The 12,607-nt window shown below is 41.6% G+C and overlaps 1 protein-coding gene across 1 annotated transcript in view; it reads left to right on the top strand.

Moving 5' to 3' along the window:
* LOC117339459 (probable JmjC domain-containing histone demethylation protein 2C) overlaps positions 1-12,607 on the top strand; it is a 182,220-nt gene that overhangs the window by 158,748 nt on the left and 10,865 nt on the right. Inside the window, 4 exon segments of the mRNA XM_033901044.1 lie at positions 2,673-2,855; positions 7,620-8,271; positions 8,498-8,690; positions 12,369-12,586. Of these exon segments, the coding sequence (XP_033756935.1) occupies positions 2,673-2,855; positions 7,620-8,271; positions 8,498-8,690; positions 12,369-12,586 (1,246 nt within the window).

Here is a 12,607-nt window from a genome sequence, read left to right as displayed (position 1 = left end):
CACCTCTACATGTCATCACTGGAGACAGGTTTAGTGGAGGCCCCCACCTCTACATGTCATCGAGACAGGTTTAGTGGAGGCCCCCACCTCTACATGTCATCAGTGGAGACAGGTTTAGTGGAGGCCCCCACCTCTACATGTCATCAGTGGAGACAGGTTTAGTGGAGGCCCCCACCTCTACATGTCATCAGTGGAGGCCCCCACCTCTACATGTCATCACTGGAGACAGGTTTAGTGGAGGCCCCCACCTCTACATGTCATCACTGGAGACAGGTTTAGTGGAGGCCCCCACCTCTACATGTCATCAGTGGAGGCCCCCACCTCTACATGTCATCAGTGAGACAGGTTTAGTGGAAGCCCCCACCTCTACATGTCATCACTGGAGACAGGTTTAGTGGAGGCCCCCACCTCTACATGTCATCAGTGGAGGCCCCCACCTCTACATGTCATCAGTGGAGACAGGTTTAGTGGAGGCCCCCACATCTACATGTCATCAGTGCAGGTCCCCACCTCTACATGTCATCACTGGAGACAGGTTTAGTGGAGGCCCCCACCTCTACATGTCATCACTGGAGACAGGTTTAGTGGAGGCCCCCACCTCTACATGTCATCAGTGGAGACAGGTTTAGTGGAAGCCCCCACCTCTACATGTCATCACTGGAGACAGGTTTAGTGGAGGCCCCCACCTCTACATGTCATCACTGGAGACAGGTTTAGTGGAGGCCCCCACCTCTACATGTCATCAGTGGAGGCCCCCACCTCTACATGTCATCAGTGGAGACAGGTTTAGTGGAGGCCCCCACCTCTACATGTCATCACTGGAGACAGGTTTAGTGGAGGCCCCCACCTCTACATGTCATCAGTGGAGGCCCCCACCTCTACATGTCATCAGTGGAGACAGGTTTAGTGGAGGCCCCCACCTCTACATGTCATCAGTGGAGACAGGTTTAGTGGAAGCCCCCACCTCTACATGTCATCACTGGAGGCCCCCACCTCTACATGTCATCACTGGAGGCAGGTTTAGTGGAGGCCCCCACCTCTACATGTCATCACTGGAGACAGGTTTAGTGGAGGCCCCCACCTCTACATGTCATCAGTGGAGGCCCCCATCTCTACATGCCATCAGTGGAGGCAGGTTCAGTGGAGGCCCCAGCTGTTTCCCACAGCCTTTTATCCTCTGACAGATGATATTTACTGTTTCCTGTGTAGCAGTGTGTAAAATTTGACCTGGTTGCATTCATGCATAATGGCTGGTGGGCAAACAACAACAGCTGCCTCCTGACATTTTGGAAATATCTATTTCTGGGCTGTGTTGTGACTTTGAATGCTGTCAGCTGTTACCAAGCTTTCTGTGATGTTTGTGATTTACATTAGGCTCTTGTCTCTCTATATATTATGGTAGAACAGTAATGGATGGAATAAATCGTCTCTCTATATATTATGGTAGAACAGTAAGGGATGGAATAAATCGTCTCTCTATATATTATGGTAGAACAGTAATGGATGGAATAAATCGTCTCTATATATATAATGGTAGAACAGTAAGGGATGGAATAAATCGTCTCTCTATATATTATGGTAGAACAGTAATGGATGGAATAAATCGTCTCTATATATTATGGTACAACAGTAAGGGATGGAATAAATCGTCTCTCTATATATTATGGTAGAACAGTAAGGGATGGAATAAATCGTCTCTCTATATATTATGGTAGAACAGTAAGGGATGGAATAAATCGTCTCTATATATTATGGTAGAACAGTAAGGGATGGAATAAATGTTTTATGGTTCAACATTAAGAGGTGGAATAAATCAGCTGTTTTAAGTATTGTATACATTCGTTTCTGGTCACAGTTAACAGTAGATCAGAGGTTATCATGTAGCAGCACATGTCAACTATTCAAATTCAAAATCACAACAGATCGCATTTTAATAGCTTATATAGAGAATTTTACATGAGTTTGTACCGCATATAAGATTTTTTGAAACATATTTATTTGAGAGCTTTTGTGAAAAAAATTTATGTCGTATCAAATATTCTGTTCGTCACACAATGATATTGTTAAAAATATTCATGGAAACAATATTTCTCAGGTTGAAATGAAATTTAAATTTAGATTATAACTCTCTTATGCGTGTATCACAATGCATATGGATCTGATCTGATGTTGTGATGTCATTATTGAAACAGGGACCCTCAGCCAATCACAAGTCTGTTGTTGTTTAAAGGTGTGTTTGTAATATACATTTGACATTATCAGTGTTGATGTGGTGTGTGATAAATTCATATTCACAGAAAAACTGTTGTAAACTATGTAAAAGCATGAACGCTGATAACTTGTGATAACAAATGTTCACAGCAAAAGTGTTAAACCCAGTACCAGCATGAAAAAATGTACTAACATGTTGTTTTTGATGTGTTCATACAATGTTTTTTGGGCTCTTAAGAAGAGTATAAAAAATGTTCTCATCTTTAAAACAACTGCATTAAAAACTTAATACATGTAGTTCAATTCTGCATGTCAATCTTTGTCTCACATTTCAGACTTAGTAGTCAGTTTCTGCATCTCCATGTTTGTCTCACTTTACAGACACCTGTGTTCCAGATCCAATTGCCAGATTTTGTGTATATTAATTTCTGTATCATTCTTCATTTTGTTTATATTTTCAGAACCCAGAAGTTCCAGGAAAAAAGCGTCAGAAAAAGCGAAGCAACACTAGTAAAAAGCAGCGACAAGAACAGCAACCGAGCGACGCTACAGCAGACAGCGTCCCTAACCCAAACCCTACCCCAAACACCAACCCCGCCCCAGTCGGCAAAAAGAAGGGCAAGAAAAACAAGGATAACAGCAAGGTAATACTATTTATAGAGAAAGGATTAGTATGAACTCAGCTCAGAAGACAATAGAGATTTCTCCTGAGTTACCTGTATTGTTCTGGGATGTTTATAGGTGGTAGCAATGTTTGCCTCTTCTGGAGTCGTGAGATGTTGGAAGGTAGTATTAGTGATCGTGTTTATTTCACCGTTGGAGGACACAGGAGATATAAAATTTACTTTTCCATGATAAAAGTGGACTGTTATCTTCCTACAACAATTCGTTTCCTGTACCAGTTTTTGGATAAGTTTGGATTGTGATGGTATGGCCGGTGTATTGAACAACTCTCAGCCTACATAAATGCCATCCTCTGTCTATACCAGGGTGGGCGAGGCTCCCTAGGGCAGACCATCTAGTGTTGGCTGGCTGTAGCTCTGGCTGCATTATTATGTAATAGAATGTTACAAGCATTGATGGGAGATACTATCTCTCTCATGGACTGCTTCACAGTGATACTGCACATGGCCGATTTATTGTACTGCCCCATGCAATTTAATTAAGTGCCTGTTTTATCGCCAGACCTCATCTTTTGGGCTGTGTGCAATTCCAGGCTTTGAAGTGTGGCTGGCTGAAAGAGTATTCAGGCAAATTACTTGTCTACAGTTGACAAGAAGACTTTGCATTGGAGGTGTGGAACCAATCACAGCTGTTTATAGACCACCATAGAAGTGAAGGGGGCACCTTGTTTGCAGAAAAACAGGTCGACCTGCATATATAAACCTCTCCCGCTGTGTGTATAGTTAGGGAGGGGGTAACATGCAGTGCCTGTACCTACTGCAGCATGTTGAGCAGGTTTACATGCTTGATGTCCTTCCTCTATAGATCTGTGACCCCTAGTGGGGGTCAAGTACTGCAGAAGGTTCTGCTCCACCATGCATGGTGTGCAAACAGCATCGCCTGAAGTGATTAGAGAGTCTAGTCAGCAGCCTCCCCCTCCCCCTCCTCCCCCCCCCCCCCCCTTCTCCACATCACCAGATCTGCACTCCACAAGGTCTTAAATTTTCATGTCAGAAATAAATTTGGGGGGGGGGGGCCTGTTATTGATTATTTTTGTCTTCTAGATTATTTCTTTGGCTTAAGTAGGGAGCTGGTTCCCCAATTGTGAAAATTAAATAGAACCTTTTAGCATTTACTGGGATTAAAGGATATTTAGCCCTGTAAGTTGATAGAATGGTTGATACCACAATACTAATAAAAATAACTTGAGGTTTTTGTTTTGCCTACACCGAATGTCGGAAAGGCGTCACACATAATGAGTGTAATTCTCATCTTGGTATTTGTTGATATTGATTTAAAATTAAGCAATCTTCCGTGTACTTAATCTAGGTCTTAGTAGTTCGATGTGATTAATGGCTTACGCCTCAGTTATTTTCATTTCCAATTTATGCTGTAGATTTATTTTGAGGTTGTTTTGCTGTTGATGTCAGCTATTCATACTAGATAAGGTCCTTGAGTCAGTTGATATTACACGTTGAAGTTGCACCAGTGCACGCTCTCAATAGCCCTCGTAACTGTTGCTATAAAACCACACGTTAGAGTTTTTTGGGGTTGTTCTATGACAGTGGCGGCAGTCACCGAGTACACACCACTTGGCCTGCAAAAGCTGGGTCAGCTTTGTAATCCCTGCGTGTTGGATCCAGTGGAAATTTGCACCGATCTTTTCCCTACTACATGATCTCTTCCACAGAACAAAGCACCGAATAACCCCCGTCTGACTCATCAAAACATCATGACCACCAAACTTCAAAGTGTACCAAGGTTTTTCCAGTGATTTCGGCTTATTAACATTGATGACTATCCATGGCAACGCTGGCTTGTACCTTAATTGCTGTTTGTCACTGTCAGGGTTTGATGGTGGTGACCCGGAGTTGTGGTGTGATGTGGCGTTCACGGTGACGTGGGTGTAACACTCACAACACACAGCCTTGTTCATCTAGCCGGAAGTTTGCGGTTAAGCTTAATCTACCTGTCTGCCCAGTGAATGGTAGTTAGATCGGACACCTAATGGTAATGAGTTCGCCCAACAAAAGCTCGTTCTGTATAGTAAACATTACCTGGAATAAATCAAGAGGCAGCTTATTATCGTGAAAAAACTGGCTGGTATCATATTATATAGATATTGCCTCAGGAGTATATGACATAGATTCAAATGTTAATCCCATATCTACCTGGAAGAATATACACTTTCTCAATGGAGATGTAATTGATGTCCCCGGTTAATGGTTAAGTAACTGTGACATAACAACGATAGTGTTGTGGTGTTGGGGGAGTGTCGATACAGGCCCCATGTACAGCTGTAACACTCCTCCGGCATATTAGTGTAGTAAACATCCCCGCCATAGATACCATCTCCGGGGTTTATCTTACGGTGAGTGGGCAGGGGCTTGTGAGGTTGTGAGAATGGGCCGTGTGGCTCTGATAGGAGGATACATCAGATCTTTGTGTGTTGTTGTTTAAGGTATTATCCAGTGACCTTGGGCTTATTCCACTGCAGAGTCTTTTCTAGTTCCTACACTCCTGCTTCCTGTTCTGTTAAAATCTGCAGACACCAATCTGTATGTGATTTGCCATGTTGTGTTTAGACATTTGAACAATATAAAAAAATATATATACTTGTATAAGATTAATTCACTTCCACTTATCCTGATCACAGTCTATTGACTATTGGGCACGCATACCAGCTCAACAGGTCCCACCAGTCCCCTACCATCACCCCTCATGTGTAGAATCCATTGTAACAGCTTATAGATGAGAAGTTTGATGGCCCAGCTGTGAGGCTCCGACAATTCAATGTACCTATGTTTACAAGTTCTCCTTTGAAGGTGACCTCCAACTGAACCTTAAATGCTACAAGAGTAATCTGCTCTAACCTCTGTTTACTCAAACTTCCATTAATCACACTGATTAATGGGAAACTTTATTTAGCAATTTACACTGAAATAAGTGTACAGGTGTAATTTGAGTTTTATTCAGGATCTTAGCTCATAAATATTTGTATATGCAAACTGTCTTGAGCTATATATAGGTCACAACAATCTTTAGGTAAGGACTGGTTATATCACCAAGTGGATCAGTGTTAATCATCATGTCTAAATTGAATTTCTAGCTGATATGCAGGCTCAGATACACAGCTACAGATGTCAGGGTTTATTACAGCGGCTGGTTATATATAAAACCATAAACCTAGATATCGGTGTAATTCCCTTAGGAATACTGTTGCATGAGCATAAATAATTGAAGTGTTAAGGAATGTGTTATAAGATGAGATGATTGCAGTGAGGAGTAAGCCTGCCGCTAAGGTATACAGCTTATACACTGGGTTATCAGCACAACGCCTGGCACGAAATTGGGTTTTGTTGGAATTTCTGTTGTGGAAAATCAATAGGCTGATTTAGTAGTGGAGGGCCCCAGATATGATCTGTCTAGGAGCTGTAGAAATGACATTAGGACTTGGTAGGATAGTGGCTTAGATCCAGCACACTCAGTGAGATGGCTACGAGGATTGCAGAGATGTTTGGGGGCTATACTAAGCCACAGGTAGTGTAGATCAGAAGGGTCGTAAGTGTGGTGGTGGTGGTGGTGATGGCGGACATTGTAGCAGGAAATCAATGGCGTCCCAGTAAAGCGTCCTAGTAAAGCCCTGCACCATGTGTACTAGACAAACAGGTTAGCCGGGCCTGTGTTACCTGGTTGTTTGTCAGGGTCTATTGTAGGGTAAGCTGTAGGTCTTAATGCCTCTCTATCATAACAGGATGAGTAATATAGTGTTAGGGATATCTTAGGAAATCGCTGATACACCACAAGTAAACTGATTTGTCGGTAGGAGGTTGTAGGTGAGAGTCTATACAGGAAGAAATCGCGGGAGTATTAAATCAATACTCAGACAGAACTCAGGAATGTTGTCCACTTGTATCACTCACTGAACACACACGACACTGTAAAGAAAATAAAAGTCATTGATCGGGCAATATTCTTGGGTAAGCTATTGGCCTGATGGTGTAATATGTGCCTCCATCGACCTGCTCCTGATTGCCTTGACAGTCTCCCACCTCTGTATGGAGCAGGCCATTGTGTGCTAGTCGGTAGTCAGCAATGCCAACACAGGACAAAGACACGGGGCTATTGAACCTTTGCACAAAGCCATCTGACAATGCATTGTGTAGGTCTACAGTGTTGTTGTTGCGTTGAGGGTTTTACCAGAACTGGATGATGCTCAATCATGGCGGTTGTTAATGTTAGGTTTCATGCGACTTATTGGTTGTTCAAGTCCTCTTGTGTATTGTAATCAGTCAATCGGTTTTATACCCACTTTGAAGTCGTGGCTTTGTAATCCCATCTCAAAACTTTGAGCTTTTAAAGCTTCTATCCTTGAAGTATCTTGTTATAGAACTTTGTTTTGCCCATCATTGATGTCAAAATGTTGTTTATAATGTTGAAGTGATGTTCAGCTTCTTTTAATGGATTGGACACAGGTTTTGAAGTAGCTGGATGTGAGATTTGGATGATTTGTCTTTATCACTCACCCAGAAAGGATTTCAAATCTCACCAATAATGTTAGAAATCATTTACTACAAAACATTGGAAATATTCACTACAAAGGCCTCTACTGATTTTAAAATTTTATTTTTCAATTTTCCTCATTGTTAATATGTATATGCATACCCTTGATTATCAAAACAAAATATATTTTCGTTTTTGTCACGAGAAAACATTTTTATGGTTTCCTTCTTACACTTTCACAGAGTAAAGAGTCGAGTGAGGATGAGCGTAGCAATGGGGGCGCTGTAAAGAAGCCAAAACTGGAGCCCAAATTGGAAGTCAAGACAGAGATTAAGTCAGAGCCCAAGTTTGAGGCAGAAGTGAACAATGGCAGCAGCAGTATCCCTAACAGTCCTCCCGTCCCCACCCAACCTATCAAAAAAGAGAAAAAGGAAGCTAAACATGCTTCCTATATCTCCCAGGAATCTTCCAGTCAGCAAGGCGAGTCTTCCAACGATGGACCCAAGCCTATGGACACTTCCAAGCCTATGGAGGCACCGCTGTCATCCTCTCTCTCTTCTTCATCTAGCAGTCTCAGCAGTATCAGCAGCAAGGAGAAGAAGAAGCACAAAAAGGAAAAACAGCGGGAAAAGGAACGGGAAAAGGAAAGAGAACGGGAAAGGGGAAGAGAACGGGAAATTGAAAAAGACCGCGAACGGGATAAAGACAGGGAAAGAGATAGAAGCAGGGATAGAGAAAGGGAAAAGGAGAAAGAGAGGGAAAGGGAAAGAAAAGAACAGGAAGCAGTAGATATCGAATTGAAGGAAAGAGAGCGTGAGTGGGAAAGAGAAAAGAATAGGGGACATAACAGCATCATTCCTCCTAAAGAAGTGGAATTCATTGCCAAGAACAACGGTAAGTATTTGTAGCCCGCATTGGCTATCACAAACTACACGGTACCCAGTAAATGTTATTATATCAGAATAGTTGTTTTGTTTGACAAAATGTCAATAGATTTATCTGCTACTTGAAAAAAAATTTGATCTTTCTCCAGTCTTCATTTGTTTTGCCTGTGACCATAAATAAATGTCTTTATTTGTGTCCCGAGAGAAATTAAACTTTGACATTTCTTTCCTAACAGGTTCCTCATTCAATAAGCCCTTGGTGAAGGCGACAGTAGCAACCCTAAAAAGGACATGTCAGCCTTTTCTGCAAGATGGCTCATGTAGTGAGGTCACCCCAAAACTCATGAAGTGTCGGGAATGTAAGATGACGCCCACCCAGCGCAGCAAGAAACTTCCCAACATATTCTGCAGGTTCTATGCCTTCAGGAGGTGAGGACAAAAAAGTCACTTACATATACATAAATATTTCTCTTTCATTCAAAACAAGTAATCTTTGTCGTTTGGTTCAACTTCAAACACTTATATTAGAAATTTATATGTATTTTACTAGTCTGATTATTGATTCTTTGTCAAAGGTAGAATGTTGTTGTGTACGTGTATATATAGAAATTGTGTGTTTGGAATTTCCAAATAAATGTGATGAGAACGTGGTTTTAATTTTGTGATGAGTCAGAATGCCTGAGGTTTTGTCTTGTCACCTGGCAGGTCTGTGTATTTTATGGAGCCATAATGATATCAGCATGATCAGCTCAGCATGCATGATCACCTGGGCATATCTGTTATAACCTACCTGTACGCAACTCTCGTAAATATACCTGGGGTTCTCTCAAGCTTACATACATATATCAACATGCTTTCTGCTTCTACCCATCAACCTACGGCATTCATATGGCATTCATATGGCATTCATATCTACCCAGACTTTAATTACATGTACCTTGGTACAGAAACCACACTAACGTTAAAACCCATGATAGTGGAGTGATAGATTAGATACATCCTCTTCCACCATGAAGGTCCTGATGCTGGATGGTGTTTGTTTTCCCAGCTCTTACCATCTCCCAACAATCTTACCAACACTGTGATGTTGGTAATACTATCACGGGGGCATGTAACATCAATATACATCACGTGATGGGAAAACCTTCGGAGATAAACAATTTTTCTAACGTTGGAGATAAAAGGTGATCTGTACAGAAGATGAAATAAAAAGAACCACTTCAAAGATAAGAATCTGTCGGTTGAAAAAATGAAAAATTAAAACGTTTATCAGATTGTTGTTGAAGTGTTGATCCCTATAATATTGCCGGAAGAAAAACCATGTAGTGTATTTGTAGGTAGGGTCACAGAGGTAGTAAGTAGAAACTCTGAAGCACTATCTGGGAAAAATCTCTTGAAATTTTGAAGTGAGTGCTTGTTTGATAGTGTGTAGGTTCATGTAGCCAGACATCTGGAGCTGATTACTGAAGCTGGCAACGTAAAAATTCAACTCCAGTATCATCAACTTCCACTCCCAATAAATAGCGATAGATTTCACCGACAAAATTTAATGAAATATAAAATATAAAAATACAAGCTGGAATCTTAAGATTTTCTCTTGACCATCAATCAATTTTAATCAATAAATTACGCATAGTGGAAAATAGAAATGAAGATGAGAAATATTGTAAACAGACTAGACTTGATTCTTTGTGCTGGAGTGTAAAGAGAATCGAGGCAGCCAAATACTGCACAGTTGGCCCGGTACTTAGTGGGGATTGATGGAGTCTGGGACGGAGGCCATAGCCGTCTACAATTCCAGCACACATTCCCATCACTAACGATCCACACTTCAACATGTGTTCTTCTCTTTCCGGCTATAAACTGTTCAGTTCTGCTCAACAACACACAATTTTTGGTAGCCATAAATTGCCTAGTAACTCTCTGAAGAGCTCTTTCCTCTTTACTTAAATGATCAGGTAGTTTTTCTGGTTCCTCTAGCCGCCCGATGCCTTATACATCCATTATGATAGTTATGGCCCAGCGAGCGTTGAGCGCCACAGAAAATGTCTTTGTTTTCAACACTTGTATAAGCTACAATGTACTTTCCAGATGAATATTGCATGTTAAAGTCCTTTTACCCCCATGGTGTTGTTGGTATACTTTAGGTTCTGTTGCCAGGGGAGCGGATTTTCCTGGAGCCCACAACTTTGTATTAATATATGTGTTGGCACAGTTACATTGCCAGACTAAATTGTTATCATTCTTCCTCCCTAGTCTCTTGGGTATCTTGTGAAAACATTTAGTAATAACAATATTATAGCTGAATTCTGTGTTATTACAAGATACAGGTGTAGTTCCCACAATCAGACAATTTCCTGTTCGGGAGGTGTTTGTGGTGATTACTCATGTGGGTGTTTAGAAGTCAATGAAGACTCTGGTTTTTACAGATTCTCTCGCATGGCTACAAACAAGCCCAGCTCTGTAGTTAGTGATTTGGTGGTATGTCTTTGTTCTGAAGGAGTGGGAATAGTACAGGTTAGGGAATCTGTAGGCTGGGACCCTAGAGGTCAAGGTTTGTGACCTTTACTGATGTTAGACTGGGGATCCTAGAGGTCAAGGTTTGTGACCTTGACTGATGTTGGACTTGGGGATCCTAGAGGTCAAGGTTTGTGACCTTGACTGATGTTAGACTGGGGATCCTAGAGGTCAGGGTTTGTGACCTTTACTGATGTTAGACTGGGGACCCTAGAGGTCAGGGTTTGTGACCTTTACTGGATCCTAGAGGTCAGAGTTTGTGACCTTTATTGATGTTAGACTGGGGTCCTAGAGGTCTGGGTTTGTGACCTTTACTGATGTTAGACTTGGGGATCCTAGAGGTCAGGGTTTGTGACCTTTACTGATGTTAGACTGAGGACCCTAGAGGTCAGGGTTTGTGACCTTTACTGATGTTAGACTGGGGATCCTAGAGGTCAGGGTTAGTTTTTGTGGTCTTGACTGATGTCACCAGCAAGCTGATGTCATACAGAGAGTAAGGCTGACAACAGGTGCTGTTGTAAACTCAGTCAAGCAAGCCTAGTTTGTTTCAGCACAGATCACTCTGATAGCTGTAGACTTTTATGAGCCATTTTGAGAATACACACATCCTCCTGTCACCCATGAATCCCTCACAGAATGATGGATCATCAGACTTGAGAGGCCCAGAAATGTTTATAGGTTGTTAATGAAGAAATACAACATGTACAGGGTATAATCACATGTTGTGGTGGTTATAGAATGTTTGAATTTTGATTCTGTAGATAAAAAAATTCAATTAATTATTTGAAAAAATTGGTTGAATTCCATATGGGATTATTGTAGGGATGATAAATGTTGTGAGTGGTGATGGACAATGAATTTCTGTCCAGTATATTGATCTGTAGATAGTTGCTGGGTCTCTGGAATGGCTTTACTTAGTGAAGGAGACAGGCCGGTGATACAGTTTAATTATGTTGTTTATCCACCTCCAACATTCCCCCCCTTGGACCCCTGGCCTGATGGTACTGAGGGATTTCCACATGAAGAAACACCATGTGTTGACAGAAAACTCTCTCAGCTGTTCTGGGGAAAGACTCATGACCCATAAAGAGGAGTGGGGTGATAGAATAGGTCAAAGTAGTAATGCTTTAGGGGCCGTCTCAAAACTTATCCATGCTGTTATTGTACTGTTTATAGAGGAATCTACAAACTAAATAAACTTGGTAGGCTATATTGTTATCTAAGAGAGATGCTCCCTGCAGTTTTTACTCACCACCATCATGGCCAGCTCAGCTGTAAACATGGGGCACTGATGGAGTTAATGGAAATGACAGGACCAGGAAACTGAGATAAATCAGATCCCAGGTCAAGGTCATAACTCTGGCTAATGTATTGGCCTGTACACATAAACACCTCATGTGGTGGATCATCTCTACCGCAGCTTTCATAGCACAACCGTCACCAGTTATATTCTAAGTTGGTCATTTACTACAAAGAACATACCTCACTAGTCATTTTAGACCTTTACAAATTAAATCAAGCATCAATAAAAATCATGTTTATTTGTTTATGTTTTTATTTATTTATTTATTTATTTATTTATTTATTCAGGTTGAGATATAGTCAGAAAGGTTTCCTGACCATCGCTGGGTTTTCGGAACTGTCCGATGCCGAGTATGATGACATTGAACCATGGCTTCCTCACACACCCGTCATGGAACCGAAGATGGACATTGAAACATCCAAGTATGTTGTGGCCAAAATCGGAGATCGGTTCTGTGAACTGGTGGAGCAGGAGAGGGAGGCACGCTCATGGGCTGGCGAGGAAGGTTAGCATCGTTAATTAGGAT

This window comes from Pecten maximus, chromosome 12 (assembly GCF_902652985.1).
Source record: "Pecten maximus chromosome 12, xPecMax1.1, whole genome shotgun sequence".
Lineage (NCBI taxonomy): Eukaryota > Metazoa > Mollusca > Bivalvia > Pectinida > Pectinidae > Pecten > Pecten maximus.
This window is presented reverse-complemented; position numbering and strand designations above follow the sequence as displayed.